The 21,813-nt window shown below is 37.8% G+C and overlaps 3 protein-coding genes across 7 annotated transcripts in view; 1 reads left to right on the top strand and 2 right to left on the bottom strand.

The window, feature by feature from the left end:
* Positions 1–21,813, bottom strand: part of LOC115217247 (cytochrome P450 2B4-like) — a 118,757-nt gene that overhangs the window by 46,669 nt on the left and 50,275 nt on the right. The gene's annotated exons all lie outside the window — the stretch shown is intronic.
* LOC115217246 (cytochrome P450 2B4-like) lies at positions 1,453–13,315 on the top strand. Of its 2 annotated transcripts, none has more exons than XM_036507111.1 (8): positions 1,453–2,051; positions 2,910–3,135; positions 4,021–4,151; positions 5,365–5,517; positions 6,797–6,933; positions 11,133–11,229; positions 11,718–11,924; positions 12,859–13,315. In XM_036507111.1, the coding sequence occupies exons 1-8, from the start codon at positions 1,682–1,684 to the stop codon at positions 13,035–13,037; spliced, it is 1,500 nt and encodes a 499-aa protein (XP_036363004.1). In that variant the 5' UTR covers positions 1,453–1,681; the 3' UTR covers positions 13,038–13,315. The 2 variants fall into 2 exon arrangements, with proteins under 2 accessions (XP_036363004.1, XP_029642748.2); XM_029786888.2 differs by having other exon boundaries at positions 1,456–2,051; positions 4,021–4,147; positions 5,361–5,517.
* LOC115217140 (cytochrome P450 2J6-like) overlaps positions 15,889–21,813 on the bottom strand; it is a 29,153-nt gene continuing 23,228 nt past the window's right edge. For all 4 annotated transcript variants that reach the window (XM_036507108.1, XM_036507109.1, XM_036507107.1 and 1 more), the window contains 3 exons: positions 18,216–18,312; positions 17,540–17,746; positions 15,889–16,363 (listed from right to left, as the gene is read on the bottom strand). In XM_036507108.1, the coding sequence (XP_036363001.1) occupies positions 16,185–16,363; positions 17,540–17,746; positions 18,216–18,312 (483 nt within the window). In that variant the 3' untranslated portion in view covers positions 15,889–16,184. The remainder of the gene's footprint in view (positions 16,364–17,539; positions 17,747–18,215; positions 18,313–21,813) is intronic.

The following is a 21,813-nucleotide window of genomic DNA, read 5'->3' as shown; positions in this document are numbered from 1 at the left end:
GTGTATTTCTCCGACTTGAAAATTGTTAGAAGTTATGGTTCAAAATTATTTTCACCGCTATTCGTTGGTGCCTCGGGGGAAAATAATTTGACGAAAATACAGCTAGGATCGTGACGAAGTTCCTCCTAAAATTTGAGCGACATGCGTGTTAATTTGTGGATGTGCATAAACTACATTCACGTACACACACACACACACATGCACACACAACCTGCCTTTTATATATACAGATACAAATGAAGATATATTACTATTAAATATTTCCAGTGACTAGAGTGATTTTGTGCCACCGAAAAACAACATAAAGCGGACACGTTTACTTTCTAGTAGTGACGCTGAATGACTGAATGATTTTTTCTCGTCCCTCTCTAATTTTTCTATCCCTCTGCCTCCGCCTCTCTCCTCTCTCTCCACGTGACGGGTGTTCGGCCAAGCCAGACCTTTCTTTCTTGGTTCGACTACCATCCGTGCAACATCTATATTCCTCCCCATGCGTGTCATCTCATATGTCCCTGCCATAAGGCTTCACTTCCACACACACCAGCTTAATTTAATTCGTCCTTAGTCGAAAGACACCTGTTGTTAATGTCCTGTTATTGGCATTTGTATTTGTGTACCATTTCTCGTTTTTTCCCCTCCTTGTTTTCGTATACATTCGCTGGTTTCTTCGAAGGAATCTAGTGCTCTTAGCATAGTTTTTTCCGTGGCGCTTTCCAGATTGGAGCAGTTTCGCGCATAACCTGCCGAAATTGCAAAGACAATCTAGAACTCGACTGAGGGAAGAAAACTCCGAGTGACCCGTCCTTGTTTCTTCTTGTACTTTTTTGTATCATCTGTCTGGATGTTTTGCAGTATTTTCCGATTTTGTGTCACCCCTTTATATATATATATATATATATATATATAATATATATATATATAATTCAATTTATTTGTATATGAAAATCAACACTTTTTTTAATAAACATAATTGGATGGACTCTATCTCTAATTTTTATATGTACACTGTATATTGACAAATTGTTGAGAACCTCTAATTTAAAGTGTATTGGATCTCGGAAATATTTCCACCATTCGATCAACTTTTAGCCATTCCTAAATGTTGAAGGCAATAATAGTACTATTGTAATGGAGCATGTGCAGAATCATTGATTTAGAACTGACAGAGTTCACATAGTTAATGTGAAGTAATTGAAAATGCACGATCAGTACAATATATTATTGCTACTAGATTAATTCACCACTGGACCTACCCAGTCCAGTGACGTATAATATGCAGTATATCACATTTCGACTGACTACTTACCTGTCTTAAATCTGTTTGATCGACTTGGAGTTACTCAACAACAATAACAACAACTACAACAACCCATGGCTAACAAGTAATAACATGGTGATCTTAATGGATTGATAACCTATTTTAGAGAAATTAAATACATGTTATAACGACATTAACTGCAATACATACTGAAGCCAAGTGCTCACACATTAATTAAAAGAAGCAGACTAATATATATATATAAAGAGTAATCTCGTTAAAATACCATTTATAAGATTTGGCTGACTTCTAATTGTATGCAGCGGATTTTAACAACCCTTATCTTTAAGAACTCTGGGAGCTGAGTGGAATATATTTCAAGCTTTAAATACGAACACATAACTGCAGTAACAACATAGGGTTATGGATATTTGTCCATCATATGCTATAGAAACTATTAATATACAAAGTTTCTTGTTTGGATTAGTCACTCTGTTGCTCGTACGCTGGTTTATGACGCGTAAAAAGTACAACTACAATTTACCTCCGGGTCCCACTTCATTTCCAATAATTGGAAATCTACCTCAGATGATCACAACCACAGATCTTTGCTCGAAGATGAAAGATTTTCGAAAACAATATGGAGATATTTTCAAACTCAAACTTGGTTCTGACACTCTGGTGACTGTATGCAAAACAGAATGGATTTTAGAAGGATTAGTAAAGAAAGGAGAGGAATTCAAAGGAAGACCCTACTGGATCTACATGACGAAGCTATTATCCCGAAAACAAGGCAAGTCACCATCTTACCTTAATAAATGTCTTCGCTTCGTTTTTCTCCTCTTCATACCGATATTCACAACTTATCCAGAATGCAACTCTACATTTTCCCAGTTTTCTTGATACTTTTTTTATCCCCTTTTCCCTTCTCGGGTCTTTTATGGGTCACACTTTTTCAGCTCGGTCTGTAATACATTCTCTGCTATGTCTTTCAACGAAAGCTGTTCAAGCATTTTACCGTTACTATTTCCTTCCGCTTAGCATTTCGTGCCACTGTGCAACACTTTATCTCGTACCTCGTCCTGCTTCGTTTAGGCTGAAAGATACGGTCTCCTTTCTTCCTGTATTTCTTGTTCTATGTTTTGTAAAGGGTAGTCATAGTTTGACCGCTACTGACACTGGAAGAAATAGTTGTGGTAGGCAAATACGGATTAGTGTCAGATTCATCGCTGTTTTTCCGTTAAGCTCATACTGCAATTTTCCTTCTTTCCTTTTCCTTCACTCGTTGTGGACATTTTCCATATCTCTGGTTGGCATCCTATGCTTCAACTAAAGTTAGAGATAGGAATTTTCAACGTAAAGTATATCATACCGTGATTAATTAATTTATTTATCTCAATTTGTGCCATGGAAATATAACCTCTGACTAGAAATTTTAAGATCTTTGTAATGAGTAAACAAAAAGATATAATCTGTATATTTTATGTAAAAAAATGACCTAATACTCATCCACCACATTTGATAGTGTTGTTATTTAGAATTTATTTATGTTTTCTGTTTTTTTTTTTTTTCAATTTTAAATTTTCCAAATAAAAAGAATGAAAATATCTTCAAAGCTATTTTTTCTTTTGTGCCTTCATTATTGTTTCAGGTATTTTCTTTAACACTGGAAAAGAATGGAAGGACTTGAAAAAGTTTCTTTACGCAACATTCCGTGATTTAGGAATGGGCAAGAGAAAGCTAGAAGACCAAATATATTTGGAAACCCAGAGATTATGCAAAGTTTTTCAATCTCACAATGGCAAACCGTTTTCCTTGGGCGACCCTTTGGCATACTTCTCTTTGAGTATTGTATACTATATAATATTTGGTGAAAGGTTAGTAGCATTCAACACTTCATATATATATGTAATACACATGTGGGTATATCTTTATGAATACAGTTATCCCTCGCCATATCGCGGTTCACCTATCACGCACTCAGTACATCGCGGATTTTTCTGGCTAATATATGTAAATTTATATCGCGGACTTCTCAGTATATCGCAGGTTTCTGCGGCCGATAGGTATTTATAATTTTTTAGATTTTAATTATGTCTGTAGGTGGTTTTGGAATATAACACTCGCGATAGTCGAGGGAATTATTGCATGTGGATGGGTGGTTCTTCCTCTGCTTCGGCAATAAACATTCTGAATATTTATATACAAGTGGATTACCTTCTCATTGAATTAGTGTGTAAGTAGTTGATATTCCATTCACACGTGCATGCTTATTGTAATTTTCATGTTAAATCAGGGTGTCAAAGTGTATAACAAAATTGTACAATTAAATTTCATTTGGCATTCATCTCCACAAGTTCCGTCAAATCTATTTCACCTACAAGATATGGATCGGCCCCAGAATATAGAAAATTACGCTTATCCAATATACTTTGCAGTGGGATTGAACTCGGGACCTAATACTTAGTGTCGTACGGATGTGGAGTATGTAGAAAAATAGCTTTGCTAAATTTAAATGATTCATTTATAGCTCGTTATTTGTGGTGCTTTCTTTTGCAAACATTTCATATTTGAAATATTTTTCTGGTAAAATAGATACATACCTAAACTTACACTAATAGTTATCGCCATACTAATATGGCAGTCTAAATATAAGACTAAAGCTGTCGCTGATTAGCTCCAATTTCTATTAAAATTACACTTTTCTCTTTCTATTAAAAGCATTATGCTACTAATATATATTGTATGTTTTGCAATTGAAGGATCAGATTTGGTGAACTTGAGTTTCAGGAAATTGTTGAAAACTTAAGATTCTTCTTCAAGAATAGTAGTGCATTTATACCAGAGAATTTCTTTCCATTCCTGAGATTTTTTCGATGGAATTCTCCCGTAAGTATAAACATTTGAATTCTGAATTTTATTGAATCATGATTTGAACCCAGAAAATATAGGTTCGCCAAACCCCAAATTTTGTCATAGTCTTGTGGTGACATTCAATGATTTAGGAGAAAATTGTCGGATCGAGACGATACCTGAATTTGCTTTTCACGTAATAAAATTCTTTCCTATTTAAACGCTTTCGATGTCAAAATTTTTCTCAGTTATCTTGATTTAACTTTTCATTTTCACAACTCTCCTCCATGCAAAATTTTTTTTTTATATATATTTGATACTGATTTCAAATTTTGGCACAAGACTAGCTAGTTCAGGAAAAGAAATGAATTGATTACATTGCCTCCAGTATTCAACTGGTACTTATTTTATCGACCCCGAAAGAATGAAAGGCAAAGTCAACCTCAGCCACATTTAAATGTGAAGACAGACGATATGGTGTTAAGCATTTTTCCTGGTGCACTAACAATTCTGCCAGTTGGCCACCATCTATTATGATTTAATGGACTGGAAGCACTCCGTCAGTTACGACGACGAGGGTCCCAGTTGATCCGAATCAACGGAACAGCCTGCTCGTGAAATTAACGTGTAAGTGACTGAGCACTCCACAGACACGTGTACCCTTAACGTAGTTCTCGCGGATATTCAGCGTGACACAGAGAGTGACAAGGCCGGCCCTTTGAAATACAGGTACAACAGAAACAGGAAGTAAGAGTGAGAGAAAGTTGTGGTGAAAGAGTACAGCAGGGATCACCACCATCCCCTGCCGGAGCCTCGTGGAGCTTTTAGGTGTTTTCGCTCAATAAACACTCACAACGCCCGGTCTGGGAATCGAAACCACGATCCTATGAGCGCGAGTCCGCTACCCTAACCACTGGGCCATTGCGCCTCCACGCATTCCAGTTGGGTACACAGGCCACCGATGCTAATTTTTTCACTATAATAATAAATAAATGCGCCCTTTTAAAGCCTAGCTAGGCTCATGGGCCCGGTTTCTGTGGCGTATGTGTTCCCCAGCTGGACGGGACGCCAGTCCATCGCAGCGTTACTTATTTTTGCTGGCTGAGTGGACTGGAGCAACGTGGAATGAAGTGTTTTGCTCAAGAACACAACGCGAAGCTCGGTCCGGGAATCGAAACCACAATCTTACGAACATGATGCTGACACCGTAACCACTAAACCACGCGCCTCTACAATTTTTTCACTATAGATTGAACAAATTCTCAAGAACGACAGAAAAATCCGAAGCTACATAAAAGAGAAAATCAGGGAACATAAGGAAACATACAATGGTGACGATATAAGAGATTTCATTGACGTCTACTTACTCACACTTGAGAAGGAACCAAACAGTGAATCTTTATCTGGTGAGTTACATGAACTGTTATGTTTCTCTTGTTGCTTTCAAGATATTACATATAAGTTTTGAAAATAGAATTTGTTTCATACATATATATTGCATACTTATATATATTTCATACATATAAGGCGGCGAGCTGGCAGAAACGTTAGCACACCGGGCGAAATGCTGCCGCTACGTTCTGAATTCAAATTCCGCCGAGGTCGACGTGGCCTTTCATCCTTTCGGGGTCGATTGAATAAGTACCAGTGAAACACTGGGGTCGATATAATCGACTTAATCCGTTTGTCTGTCCTTGTTTGTCTCCTCTGTGTTTAACCCCTTGTGGGTAGTAAAGAAATAGGTATTTCGTCTGCCGCTACGTTCTGAGTTCAAATTCCGTCGAGGTTAACTTTGCCTTTCATCCTTTCGGGGTCGATTAAATAAGTATCAGTTATGCACTGGGGTCGATGTAATCGAATTAGTTCATTTGTCTATCCTTGTTTGTCCCCTTCTACTTTTTGATGATATTATCGGAGTGAAACGGTAAATCGTTTCGACGGTGGCTTCCCTAAGAAATGCGTCTAGCGTTCTTGTAGTCGCTACCGGGATGATATTTCGTCTCTCTCTCTCTCTATCTCTCTCTCTCTCCCTCCCTCTCTCTCTATCTCTCTCTCCCTCCCTCTCTCTCTCTCTCTCTGATGCAATGTGCTTTTAACAGACTACATGTATGATAGATGTTATTTCGGGTAAGTGGAGGCGCAATGGCCCAGTGGTTAGGGCAGCGGACTCGCGGTCATACGATCGCGGTTTCGATTCCCAGACCGGGCGTTGTGAGTTTTTATTGAGCGAAAACACCTAAAATCTCCACGAGGCTCCGGAAGGGGATGGTGGTGATCCCTGCTGTACTCTTTCACCACAACTTTCTCTCACTCTTACTTCCTGTTTCTTTTGTACCTGTATTTCAAGGGGCCGGCCTTGTCACTCTCTGTGTCACGCTGAATATCCCCGAGAACTATGTTAAGGGTACACGTGTCTGTGGAGTGCTCAGCCACTTACACGTTAATTTCACGAGCAGGCTGTTCCGTTGATTTGGATCAACCGGAACCCTCGTCGTCGTAACCGACGGAGTGCTTTCACATTTCGGGTAAAAACTGCAGTCCCATGCCTGTTTTAATTTACATTTATTTTTAATTATCAATTAGCTATATATTTTTTGCCTCGGTTGTTTTGCAATCATTTTCTATTTAATACCGTTATAAACAATTATTAAACGACTTAATTCGAATTACCTTCTGCTTTTGTAGAAGTGAATATGTTTCGGACGATTATCGATATTTTTGTGGCTGGAACAGACACAACAGCTACAAGTCTTAGCTGGGTTTTTCTCTACATGGCGAAATATCCAGACATACAGGAAAAATGCCGAGAAGAAATTCAGAAGGTAACTTATCAGATTCTTTCCTTTGTATGTCCCATGTATTTTCTTTTTATTAAAATATTTCTTTCAGTTCCATAAGCTCAGGCGATTAGTATTTTAACAATTATGTTGTGAAGGCGCATGGCTCAGTGGTTAGAGCGTCGAGCTTACGACCGTGAGGTTGTGAGCTCGAATCCCGGACCGGGCTGCATGTTGTGTTCTTGAGCAAGGCACTTTATTTCACGTTGCTCCAGTTCACTCAGCTGTAGAAATGAGTTGCGACGTCACTGGTGCCAAGCTGTATCGACCTTTGTCTGTTCCTTGGATAACACTGGTGGCGTGGAGAGCATGGTATGCATGGGCGACTGCTGGTCTTCCATAAACAACCTCGCCCGGACTTGTGTCTAGGAGGGTAACTTTCTAGGTGCAATCCCATGGTCTGTGTCGTGACCGAAGGGGGTCTCCGATGTCCGATGTCTATGTTGTGATCGTAATACTGGTTCTTAACTTCAAACGTTTAAGCGCACTACCTACAAACAGATTCCTAAAGGGGATAGGTGCAGGTGTGGCTGTGTGGTAAGAAGTTTACTTCATAACCATATGGTTCCGGGTTCAGTCCTTCTGCGTGGCACCCTGAGAAAGTTTCTTCTACTAAAGCCTCGGGACGACCAAAGCCTTGTCAGTGGAATTAGTATACGAAAACTAAAAATAACCCCATCGTATATATATATATATATATATATATATATATATATATAATATATATATATATATATATATATATATAGAGAGAGAGAGAGAGAGAGAGAGCAATAAGAAAATGGAGGTGATCAATAGGTGATATTCATCGACTTTTAGACATTATATTATGTCAATTTATTTATTTACTAAAAGGACAGTTATAACAATTTACATATGTATACATAAAAGTTGATGAATACCACCTATTGATACCCTCCATTTTCTTATTGCTCTATATATTAATGGTAAAATAACTCTTTATCGTCACCCATTTAGTACACTCGGTAATGTAATTGCAATGCAATAAAACAAAACACTTGTGTATTAATAATTGGGTATTCTACCAGCAGTATATTGGATAGATATTATCCCTTAGTTGGTTGGATTCACAACCTCTAACTTTCTTGGAATTATATATATATTTATATATATATATGTGTATGTGTGTGTGTGTGTGTCTGTCTGTATCTCTGTCTGTTTCCCATCACCGTTTCACAGTTGATATTGGGTTGTTTAACTCCTCGTAAATTAATGATTCGGCTATAAAGACCGACAGAGTATGTTTCAGGTTTTAAAAAAGTACTGAATCGATTCGTTTGTCTGAAAACTCTTCAAGGCTGTGTGCCATCACGGCTGCAGTCTCATGACTGAAACAAGCAATAGATTAAAAAATGAAACATTTTTAGCTACCACTGTACTACTGTATTCAGTTCTTGTTGTAGGTAGCTATTTTGTAGATAGCTTTTCCTTTTCATTAGATGCTCAGCGGGGAAGGAATACATTTTAATGACTGTTGTAGATTGGTGAATTTAATACTGTTGATATCCAGCTAAATAATCTCTAAGCTGACGTAAGCAATGAAATCGTGGAAGTAGAGTTCAGACACACACACACATATCATGTGAAACGGAAACGAGTGTGTGAAGTAGGTGTGAGATGCCGCTTAGAAATTCCGAGATGGAAAAGACATTGTTATAAATGTATTGCGCGATGTTAGTGAATGATCTCTTCATGGTGCAGAACAACCGCCATTCATGGATACATTATGTAATTATAGACGTCAAATGATGTCTCTGTTTGTCATGGCAATGCAAATCTGCTATTGTGGAGGCACATGGCCTATTTGTTAGAGCAGCGGACTCGCGGTCGAGGGATCGAGGGTTCGAATCTCAGACCGGGCGATGTGTGTGTTTATGAGCGAAGCACCTCAGCTCCACGCAGCTCCGGCAGAAGGTAATGGCGAACTTTTGCAGACTCTATCGCCACAACTTTCTCTCACTCTTTCCTCCTGCATCTTGCGGCTCACCTGCGATGGACCGGCGTCCCGTCCAAGTGGGGAACCCATACGCCAAAGAAACCGGCCCTAATGAGCCAGACATGGCTTGAGGAGGAACAAACAAACAAAAAAATCTGCTATTAGGAATCAGGGCTACGTGTCGATGAAAATGTCTACAGAAGAATAAGAATTACATATACAACACTATGGTGTTACAACAGACGACGGTGTGTAGTGCGCTAAACAAGGGAATTCAGACAATTTCAGAAAGGGATTTACGCGTTAGGTACACTTAGAATCTTTGCTGATGTCGAGGGTAACAACATTGCTTCCTACAAATTTGTCTGACGGGTGACAGCAGAGAGTAGGTCACCAGGAAATCTGGCTTTACGAAAACCGTACGTGTGCTCATCAGGGAGACAAAGATTTAATATTTTGGAAGAAAGCATAGTTCATGGCTGCCGTCATTGTTGTAGATGCATTAAGAGTGTACAGGACGATAGTTGTCAGACTTAAAACAATTGCCTTTCTTGGGGGATAGAACACAAATTAGCGCATTTAAAAAAACCCCAGGGAAGCGTCTCATCGAGAGAAACAAATTAAGGATTTCGATAAGTATAGGAGCTAGATCATGGTGCAATATTTGAGGGTAGGAAGGAATAAAATCAGGGCCGGTGTTTGAGTTTGTGTGTGCATTGATTTCTTATGTGGCTCTGTATGTTTGGCAGTGAATGTGTGTGTACGTGTGTATATTTTGTCCAACTTTCCGGCACAATAAATCCTTATCTCAACGCAGGTACCCCACCACACATGCATTAATCTTTCAATCAAACACAGTGTCCCTCAATTCATTATCTGCCCCTAATAACAATCCCACCTCTCAACCTCAATAACTCCTATGATCTCTAACTTAGTAGTTAATTTAAATTTATCTCGAATTACACCTACCTTTATTGAGTGAAATTACTATTAGATACTAACCGTGTACATCTGTTTTACACGGTCAAAAAATCTTTGCTGTCCAAACTAAAGCACAGACACGAACGTACACGAATATATATCACTTAAAACACCAACATTAACAAATAAAAATGGCGACAAACTTCCACAAATCTAAATACGCATCACCACTCAAAAGAGACGAGCCGCCAAACAAAACGTACAAAATATAAATAGAAGATTCCTACGTCAACATGAAACAGTTGGTCACTATTTGATTCTGAGTGGAGGCGCAATGGCCCAGTGGTTAGGGCAGCGGACTCGCGGTCATAGGATCGCGGTTTCGATTCCCAGACCGGGCGTTGTGAGTGTTTATTGAGCGAAAACACCTAAAAGCTCCACGAGGCTCCGGCAGGGGATGGTGGTGATCCCTGCTGTACCCTTTCACCACAACTTTCTCTCACCCTTACTTCCTGTTTCTGTTGTACCCGTATTTCAAAGGGCCGGCTTTGTCACTCTCTGTGTCACGCTGAATATCCGCGAGAACTACGTTAAGGGTACACGTGTCTGTGGAGTGCTCAGCCACTTACACGTTAATTTCACAAGCAGGCTGTTCCGTTGATTCGGATCAACGGGAACCCTCGTCGTCGTAACCGACGGAGTGCTTCCATCCCATTTGATTCTGAACTTCTAATTCCTACAATTACTTTTTACGATATAGGTGTAGGGATATCTCTGTTTCTTAGAGGCAGGTTTATGTTGTACATGCTAATTACATTTGCAGTAGTGTTCGAAAACGGAAATACTCTCTCCCTTCTTTTAAGCACCAAGCTAATGAGTTCTGGTTAAACCAGGTTCCTTCTATTTTCTCTCATTTTTTTTCTTTTACTGCTTATTGCATATATTTTGCATATATATATATATATATATATATATATATATAGGGCAGTGGACTCGCGGTCGCAGAATCGCGGTTTCGATTCCCAGACCGGGCGTTGTGAGTGTTTATTGAGCGAAAACACCTAAAAGCTCCACGACGCTCCGGCAGGGGATGGTGGTGATCCCTGCTGTACTCTTTCACCACTCTTTCTCCCACTCTTTCTTCTGTTGGCCTGCTCGCTTAGCCAGCGGGGTGGCGTCATTCGAAGGCTAAAACAATGCGAACGCATTGTGACCAGCGATGTGTAACAACATCTGATGGTCTGGTCGGTCACGTGGTCACGTGATATATATATATAACTCCATTGTAATGGATTATCTATTTCAGGTCACAAATCTGAACAGGCCTATCACAATGGAAGACAAAAGACACATGACATACGTTGCAGCAACGCTACTTGAGGCCCAGAGAATGGCTCCAGTTGGTAAGCAAGCAGTGACATAAATCGTATAGTTAAAGCAAAAATATATTTCACATCTTATAATTAGTGATTTTCTTTCACAAAAGGATTTGTAGAAAACAGTATAAAAATGTTATAGATATCAAAATATTTCCGTCCATAATTAAATGAAGTTCTACATATGTTCAATATTGACAAAAAAAAAAAGCATAGGGCAAGAATATTTGAAAGAAGTAAACATTTATGTTATATCAATGCAGGCTAAAATGAGTTGTGGCATCATATTATATCAGCTCAAACTCATGTTGCTACATTACAATATTACATCAATTGAATGCTTCCTAACAAGAAACCCAATTTTACTGCGACAGTATTGCGTAAGCAAAATCTCATGACTCGACACACCAGTGTTACATCACCAAATTTACTGTCTTATGGCAATTGTAAAACAGTCTGTTTCAAGTTATCACTTATCTCTACATTGTTAACGTTGAGAAAAAATCTTTTAACAGCTCCACTCACTGCTCCACATGCCTCTACGATAGACACAAAACTAGGAGGTTATGATATTCCAAAAAATACCATTGTTCAATTCATGTTAATGGCTGCTCATTACGATCCGAAGTATTGGGATAAACCAGAGGAATTCCGACCTGAGAGATGGATTGATGAAAATAATGAGTTAAAGAAAAATGAGGCTTATATGCCTTTCTCTTTGGGTAAGTATTGTAAATAGATTTTAATGATAGAGTTGACCTATGTTCAAAAGTATTTCAGCTGTTACCATCTCGATTTGGAAGTAGTAACAATAATATTATTCAATGTTACCTTTGCAGTGTATCACTTGAAGGAGATTTGGATAGTCCTTTTCAAGCCATGCTTGGCTCATAGGGCCAGTTTCCCAGTTTCCTTGGCGTATAGGTTCCCCACCTGGACGGAACGCCGGTCCGTCGCAGGTGAGCTGCAAGATGCAGGAGGAAATAATGATAAAATGTTGTGGCGAAAGAGTCAGCAGAAGTTCATCATTACCTTCTGCCGGAGCCGCGTGGAGCTTAGGTATTTCGCTCATAAACACACACATCGCCCGGTCTGGGATTCGAATCCGCGATCCCTCGACCGCGAGTCCACTGCTCTAACCACTAGGCCATGTGCCTCCATATGGATTTGAATATTGTATCTAATAGGTTGAACACTCAATAAAATATCGCTCAGTCCGGTCTGTATAAAAGCCAAAGCATTATCTGTTAGCTTGATATGTGCAAAGGACTATAAAGTACAAGTGTAAATACATGTCTGTTTAACTACATCGTCCTAGTCCAAGCCTTGCTTTGACAATTGTAAGCATTCACTACTTCGGGGTCAATAAAGCAAATAGTAATACTATTTTGCTTCTTTGGTATTTTATTCCCTTAAAATGAACCTGCATTCTATTCGCAAAACTTTACCTCTTTATGCAATCTTATTTACTTATAAAAAAATCCTTCAAAAATATTTTGGTCACCGAAATTTTATAAGATTTTTCTATTTAAATTTACTCGATATTTAATTGGCAAGCTAATTATTTAATTATATTTTATTAAAATTTCATGACTCTATTCTATTATATCACATGTAATTATAATATTTAATTTAAATCATCTGTATTATTTGTAGGCCCCAGAATATGTGCAGGAGTATCACTAGTCAATATTGAATCTTTCATAGCTTTTTCAAACATCTTACAAAAATTTAGATTGGAAAGTCCAGACGAAACACCAATGACAATGGAAGGCAGACAATCAGGAATTACTTACGTTCCAGTGAAGAATAATATCCGTGCAATACCACTGTAAGATCCATTTGTCTTGTATGTTTGAAAGCACCTCTATAGGATACACTGGGTATACCGTAGAAAGTATGCTACTTTGAGGCAGTCAAACACAAGAACCGTTCATTTAAGTCAAGATTTCATGGTGGTATTATATTCACCTAGAAGATACATGATAATATCTGTGTAGTAATACCTTCTCATATACTTCGTAAAATTTAGATGATAGAAACAGACAGAACAGCGACAGCTATGGTAATATTAATGCCTGACTTTGTCAATAAAGCTTTAATATTGTATTATATTTCTTGTGTTACAGTTTTATTTATCAACCTAGTTTTTCTTCCTTCATTTTACTTTCATATAAATCATCGAAGATAAAGATATATGTATGCCTGTATGTATGTATGTATGTATGTATGTATGTATGTATGTATGTATGTATGTATGTATGTATGTATGTAAGTATGTATGTATGTATGTATGTATGTATGTATGTATCTGTCTATCTATCTATCTATCTATCTATCTATCTATCTATCTATCTATCTATCTATCTATTACTTATCTTTGACCGAAGTACCGTGGTCTTTTCCGTAGGCTTTTCTTTCCACGGATAAACCTTATCTGCTTCCCCCTTTATACTTTACATCATGACATTTCTGTGATATACGATCCGTATTGATCGTTTTTCTCTTACCTTTTTACGATCCCTTTTGATCAAAAAACCTACCCCACTTCTTTGTAATTTGTACCGTCTGTGTTCAGCCCTGTGTGGCTAATAAAGAAACATATTTACTTATCTGTTTTTCTATCTGTCTGTTTGTCTGCTTGTCTGTGTGTCTGTCTGTCTGTCTCTCTACTTATCTCTTTGCCTGTCTGTCTTCTTTTAAATATACTTTACCTGCCTTCACTGGTCAGTGTTTGCGCCATTTTTAAGATGGCATTTTTAGAATGATTTTCTTCTATACATAATAGTTCAGTTAAGCCGTAGACGTTTCCTTCAATAATCTGTGCACTTATAATATTGTTAGTTAATTCATAATCCCAACACAGTACTTTTGTAATTTCAATTGTAAGACACAGTTTTTTTTTAAAAATAAGCATACAGTGTAAGCCTCGTTGTGTAAATAATCTGGTTACTCCGCAGGTTTTATCTTTCCTTGGTGAGAACAAGCGAGATTATCAGTTACCAGCTGACCTCGTGTAAAAGACGTGTTTCGTTATACATTACTTGTATTTATCATCGTGATCACCGTGACCGACCAGGCTATCAGATGTTGTTACACATCGCTGGCCACAATGCGCTTCACATTGTTTTAGCCTTCAAATGATACCACCCCGCTGGCTAAGCGAGCAGGCCAACAGAAGAAAGAGTGAGAGAAAATTGTGGCGAAAGTGTACAGCAGGGATCGCCACCACCCCCTGCCGGAGCTTCGTGGAGTTTAGGTGTTTTTGTTCAATAAACACTCACAACGCCCGGTCTGGGAATCGAAACCGCGATCCTACGACTGCGAGTCCGCTGCCCTAACCACTGGGCCATTGCGCCTCCACACTTGTATTGATATTTGTGACAAATAGGCACTTTCATTGTTACTTGTAGTTCAAAATAGCCTCGGAAGTAACAAGTGGAGTTGGTCAACACAATGTCGGACACAGCAGCTAGAAGAACCTGAAGACACGCCTAAAGATTTGTTTCAAACGTAAAAATCAGAAAAAAAGGCAACGGAAAAATCAACAAAGAAAGCATAGCCTCAAGCTTATACGAAACTACACAATGGAAGTCACATACAAAAACGAAAACGATTCGTGTTAGAAACATTATGCATTATTGCCTGTGGCATATGATTCTTTGTTTTCAGTGTTATTGTGCGATTGCTTAACCGTGGCTAAACTGAGAAGCAGCATTACTGAGGAACCTGATAGTTTTCTCTTTAACAGGAGTCTGCAGTAAAGAAATTCTTCAGCAGGATAGCGAACTATTCTTCTTGATTGAAGAATTGTTTTGTAGCCATGACTATTTTTGGCAGTGCCTGCCATGGCGACCAGTTGCTGATGTTGAGCTCACGGCACAGACGCACAGGTGTGTTGAGATAATGATGTTGCAAGCTGGAAAGACATCTATTCACCTACTATCTTAAACACTCTCCTTATAGGTGTTATGTCCACGATTCAATAACAGCCGGAAGGAAATCTCTCTCTTACTTACTTGTAACATTTTCTTACTCACAGACCTGACAACTGATCTCTGAATGTATAGAATCTATATTTGCAAACTGTTATAAATTTTGTCCAAAGCGATGTCGATTAAAGGCTGCATGGGTCTCGTCATGTTTTGTTCATTTGGGAATTAGTGACAGGGTTCGACAGGGGACACATGAAAACATCACTACTATTCCGCTTTATCATTGAGTTTTTACTGTCGTGCAAGTGCTGCAGTATTCTCTCCATGATTTACAGAGCATGTTCGCTGTCATCGTACGTTCGCTCCAGACAACCACCGAGCATCTAAGAAGCTTCGTCCTGTTTTCTAATACCTGGTAATTTTGCAATACAATGCAGTGAATCAATTTATGATAAGTTTGCTGAAACTTGAAAACAGATAAAACAATCACAGACCCAGGAAGGTCTGTAACTGTATTACCTAAAATAGGAACAAAAATAGTTTTGGTTTTATGTTGACATACTTTGGTAAACAAAATACTTATAAGGAATGTCATTCTCGTTCCAGCAGGACCCTCAAGGCAGCACAATCCAGTCCCATGTTGCTGAACCCTTTTCAAAAATAAAAGAATAGAAACCCTTTTGTTGTGCATTTCAACGATTTATATCAAAGTCTGAAATTAGGTTAATAAAGAAAATTGTGACTCAAAGAAAATAATAAAATACTGGAGCTTTATTGATTAAATTAAACATTGCAACTATCGTAGGAATAGTTGTTGTCGTATCTATTTCTATCCTCTAAATTTTATGAAGTTTATGGGTAGATAATCCTGCACACATATTGGTAACAGTAGCGTGTAGGTCAAGGAACTGAAATTTATGTAATTTCGTGAAATACCATTTCAAAAAATAGCAGTATTTTACAGAAATTTGATATTTTTTTACATCAAGGTGATATACTTTCAACTGTATAGCCAGTGTACTGTGAAGTGGTGCCCTCAAATATATCTCACAGTGGTATTGCACGGATATTATCATTTACTGGAACATAAGTAATTCCTGATTGTTTGCCTTCCATTGTCATTGGTGTTTCGTCTGGACTTTCCAGCTTAAATCTTTGTAAGATATTTGTAAAGGCCATGAAAGTTTCAATATTGGCTAGTGATATTCCTGCACATATTCTGGGACCTACAAATAAAATAGAAGATATAAAGTATATAGCCTAATTCCATGTGATAACATATAATAAAGATTATATTTTAATAAAATATTAACTTGTCTATTATACAAAGAATAAATTTAAATATTATAGCTCTGGCTATATTTCAACCTATAAAATATTTCCTAGGCAAAAGTTTCAAGAGAAATTTTATCAATAATTAAGATAACATAAAGAGGTAAAGTTTTGCTAATAGAATGATGATTAATTTTAGGTGAGCAAAAGACTAAACTTTTGTAAGAAAGTATAATGAATTAATGAGAATCAGTAGACTATTGCTATTTTATTTACCCTCAAGTGACAGCTGCCTAAGAACGATTCAAAGCTGGAGGCTGTAAATGTCTTGCAAACAACTTGCACATGCAAGTGCTACCAGTTAAAAGCTCCGTATATCGGAAGCTAGCAAGTGTATGGGGTCATCAGGAGAGAATGCGCGCCGTTTCGGGGCCTACCTCTCGACGGCATCAATGCGCACAGGCACCCCTCACTGATATGAGGCCCCGCTTGCTAGATCAGCTGGTTATGAAGAACTCAATATACTTCTAGCCATCGCTCATCGTCTCTTATTAACCAAATCCAGTGGCTAGCCTTCTCCACTGTAGATTGGATATCAGTCATGGTGGTATTGACTTTACGATGAGTTAGGCCTAACGATAACAACAGTCGTCTCACGCTGTGTCCTACAAACCCTCTACATCCGACTTCGATAGGAAAATGTTCCGCTTTCCAGCCTGCGTCTTCACATTCCTCGAGGAGGTTTTCATAACGGTTTAATTTTCGAGCTCGAGCGGCGTCCATATTATCTTCGTGAGGAACCGTTAGCTCGACTATATTTACAACTTTCTTTCTTTCACACCACATCAAAATATCTGGTTTTTTCGAAACTGGGATGGGAAAGAAAACCTGGCACCCAGGTAAATCTGAAGTTACCTCCCAATAGCCGTTCCACTTTTCATTTTACCTAGCAAATTAACCTCGCGGGATCCTTAAACAGGATACCTCAATCTCCAAATGACACATTGCGATAATAAAAAAGAAGGCACCATCAATAAAAAGATGTTATTGTTTTCCCTCCTGATCGATGTTATTGTTTTCCCTCCTGATAGGCCTGTTCTATAATTAAAATCGATTTTAATTATACTTACCCAAAGAGAAAGGCATATAAGCCTCATTTTTCTTTAACTCATTATTTTCTCCAATCCATCTCTCAGGTCGGAATTCCTCTGGTTTATCCCAATACTTCGGATCATAATGAGCAGCCATTAAATTGAATTGAACAATGGTATTTTTTGGAATATCATAACCTCCCAGTGTTGTGTCTAGTACAGAGGCATGTGGAACTGTGAGTGGAGCTGTTAAAAGAATTTTTCTCAATATTAACTACGTTGAGAGAAATGATAATTTGATGTAGACTGTTTTACTATTGTCATAAGAGAGTATTATGTTTGGTGATGTAACATTGTAGTGCCAGGTTATGAGTTTATGTTGCTGTAAAACTGGGTTTCGTTTTGGGAAGCTGACCTAATATAATATTGAAATTATGTAAAATTGTTATGTAACAATATGGATTTCAGATGATATGAAATTGTATATGTAAAACTGCAAATATAATGTAAATGCTTAATTCTTTGTAATAGACTTCACTTCTTTGATGCTCCTAATAATTTGATATCCATATTATATGCGTAATGATTTATTTTGTTCTCCCCTTTATGCTGAAATCATTTCGTTATTGGACAAATTTTGTGGCAAAAAAATACAAATTATGGCGTGTGGAATAGCTTCCCTTTAGCAATAAAAGTTATGTCACTGCTTGCTTACCAACAGGAGCAATTCTCTGGACTTCAAGTAGAGTCGCTGCAACGTATGTCAAGTGTCGTTTATCTTCCATTGTGACAGGTCTATTTAGATCGGTGATCTGAAATTAATATCTATATTTCATTAACACTATATTACGGAGGTGTACTTGCATAGCAAGTGATTTGATCTGAGATCGTGTGCTGGAACGAAAACAATTGCAGCCTGGAAGGTGTTTGTAAGCCATTTAAGAAACACACAAAAGCCGTTCGATTCACTTCAACATTTAAGTTTAATTTGTCAAAATATTTTCGTCGCTATAAGACCGCGACCTGTTCACACACACACCACACACACACACACACACACACACAACACACACACACACACATATATATATATATATATATATATGTACTCAAAATAAGCAACAAGAATGACTCCGGTAATTTGGTACAATCGTTTCGTACTACATCATTTTATTAAATGTTGTAAGTATTACAACATATTTAAGATGCTGAGTACTCATCAGCCAATTATAGAGGTTTTCCATTAATACAAAAATTTTCAAATCAAGTGGCAACATTATAGAGAAGGTATATATATATATATATATATATATATATATATATATATATATATATATATATATATTTATCAAAATAAAAACATGATGCAAAGGATTTAGCGGTACATATGTTTCTGGTTTTTATTAGACGGTTTATATCAATGCATAATTGATGTAATTTGTGTGTCAATAGCCTTCTTCAGCCGCGTACAATTACTACTCCAAGGACATGTATTAGATTATAAGTTTGGGAAAAAGACGATTTACGTTGGAGATGCAAATCCTCATAGTCGTGTGCAATTATCAAGTATTCACCCTGAATTTTTTGTACCCAACTATATATATATATATATATATATGCACGCGCGCACGTGTGTGTAATCTAGTCATTCTTAATACGTTCGCGTATATACGAATATGGTTATGCTAATCTCTTGTATTTCTGATTCGGAGAACACATCCTTTCAGAGGAATGTGTATTCACAATGTGGAAGTGGGACTTTCCGACACTGCAATGTTTCGGTCTGGTTTCGTCTCTTCCGCCAAAGCTAGCTCTAAATCAATGATCTAGACAAGAAAACTGGCTCATCTTTAGGGAATAAATTGTTCTCAGGCAGCGAAATACGAGAGCAATTAGTATATTTACGTTTAAATCTGTAGAAACATATGTATGTATATATATGTGTGTGTATTCACAACACACACACACACACACATACTCTTTTTACTCTTTTTACTTGTTTCAGTCATTTGACTGCGGCCATGCTGCAGCACCGCCTTTAGTCGAGCAAATCGACCCCGGGACTTATTCTTTGTAAGCCCAGTACTTATTCTATCGGTCTCTTTTTTGCCGAACCGCTAAGTGACGGGGACGTAAACACACCAGCATCGGTTGTCAAGCAATGCTAGGAGGACAAACACAGACACACAAACACACACACATATATATACATATATACGACGGGCTTCTTTCAGTTTCCGTCTACCAAATCCACTCACAAGGCATTGGTCGGCCCGGGGCTATAGCAGAAGACACTTGCCCAAGATGCCACGCAGTGCGACTGAACCCGGAACCATGTGGTTAGTTAGCAAGCTACTTACCACACAGCCACTCCTGCACCTGTATATATAAAGGATAAGACCATTATTCAGAATAGCGATCATATCAAGTGGCCAGCATATAATGAACCGTATAGGTAATAATAATTATTAGATTCGTAAACAAGTTTGTTTTTTCTTCGTAAATTATCCAGTTTCCTGGTTTGTTTACAAATATTATGTGTATTATATGTAGTTCAATATAGTTAAGTATATATAGGCGCAGGAGTGGCTGTGTGGTAAGTAGCTTGCTAACCAACCACGTGGTTCCGGGTTCAGTCCTACTGCGTGGCATCTTGGGCAAGTGTCTTCTGCTATAGCCCCGGGCCGACCAATGCCTTGTGAGTGGATTTGGTAGACGGAAACTGAAAGAAACCTGTCGTATATATGTATATATATATATATATATGTATGTGTGTTTGTGTGTCTGTGTTTGTCCCCCTAGCATTGCTTGACAACCGATGCTGGTGTGTTTACGTCCCCGTCACATAGCGGTTCGGCAAAAGAGACCGATAGAATAAGTACTGGGCTTACAAAGAATAAGTCCCGGGGTCGATTTGCTCGACTAAAAAAAGGTGGTGCTCCAGCATGGCCGCAGTCAAATGACTGAAACAAGAAAAAGAGAAAAGAGTAAAAGAGAATATATATACATAAAATTTTACTGAAATTTATGAGTTCTAGCTTAGTCGGATGCGCAAGGTTCGATTCTAGCTGGAGTTAGCTCATCATTTTTCAGTCAATTGTTTAGATTAACGTCGCTTTAATCGGAGTATATATATTATTATTATGATATATTACGATATAATTATTGTTGTATATATAAATTTATAAATGCATACAGGTATTTTGGTGCAAACCGGAAAAACAGAACTCAAAATATGAGTATATATGTATTTGTTCATTAATATTTAGCATTTTTATTAATATTTTGCATATGTAACAGGGCGACTCAAAATTCAAGAATTTCGTGCGTTGGCACATATGAAAGGTAAACTCTTGAAAATCTCGGACCTTGAGACAATCTGTTACTTATACTAAGTATATATATGATAGATCGTTAGCCACTACACACATTTTTTTCTCTCCTTGTTTCTTTCCTTGTTTTTTCTGTGTCCCTTTCTGTAGAAGAGCGTAGGCTCGAAACGTAAAAGACTTTTTCTATTCCTGAGCGTTATACTAATACATCTGTTTGTTTTGTATACCACCGGTCTTCGTCTTTTGTTTTTTTCGTAAAGTCTTCCTATGTGACCTCGTGAGCACCGCCAGCAATTTCTTTTCCTCTGTCTTCCCTTCTCGGGATCTTTCCTTCTCCTTTGTTTCCGACGAAGAGCTCCGCTCGAAACGTTAAACCCTCCTTCTTCCCTTCGTTCCTGAGCGTCCAATAATACTTTATTTGTTCCACGTCCTCGCGTTGCTGTGTTTTTTTTGTGTTTTCTTGTTTGGATTAACTATATATATATATATATATATATATATATATATATATATATATATATATATATATATATACATATATACCGGAGTAAACACATAAATGTGAAACAAGGTGAAAAAAAAGAGTACTCAAATACCAGGGTAGAGTAATATGCTTTATTTAAAAGCAACAGAAAAACCTGGTACGTGAAACTCTGAGTAACAGGTTTTGTTGAATGTCTCTTGCTTTTAAGTAAAGTATATATATGTATATTGTTTTGGACTAATAGGCATATATCGATTAGTGTATTGTAGCGTTGAGTAAAGCACTGGCACTGTTTGGGATACCTGGTGTTATCCGTACTTGGGGTATATTTCCGTTGGTTCTGATTCAGGAACTCCGCAGTGTCAGTGAGATTATAGTATTTGATTAAATAACCAGAAGATGGATTTGGTATTAATCTTTTTTAATGATTTTTGTTTGGACTAAAGTTCAGAACCAGTAGCACAGTACTACTTTAGAACCAGTACTACAGTCACAAA

Source organism: Octopus sinensis, linkage group LG11 (assembly GCF_006345805.1).
Source record: "Octopus sinensis linkage group LG11, ASM634580v1, whole genome shotgun sequence".
Taxonomy (NCBI): Eukaryota; Metazoa; Mollusca; class Cephalopoda; order Octopoda; family Octopodidae; genus Octopus; species Octopus sinensis.
The sequence above is the reverse complement of the archived record's forward strand: the minus strand, read 5'-3'. Positions and strand labels throughout refer to the sequence as shown.

Excerpts from the sequence above, each read along its gene's own strand:
- LOC115217246 (XM_036507111.1), top strand. The coding sequence starts at position 1,682 with ATGGATATTTGTCCATCATATGCTATAGAAACTATTAATATACAAAGT. Across the intron at positions 2,052-2,909 it reads GCTATTATCCCGAAAACAAG|GTATTTTCTTTAACACTGGA; the intron begins GCAAGTCACCAT and ends TTATTGTTTCAG. Across the intron at positions 6,934-11,132 it reads GCCGAGAAGAAATTCAGAAG|GTCACAAATCTGAACAGGCC; the intron begins GTAACTTATCAG and ends TATCTATTTCAG.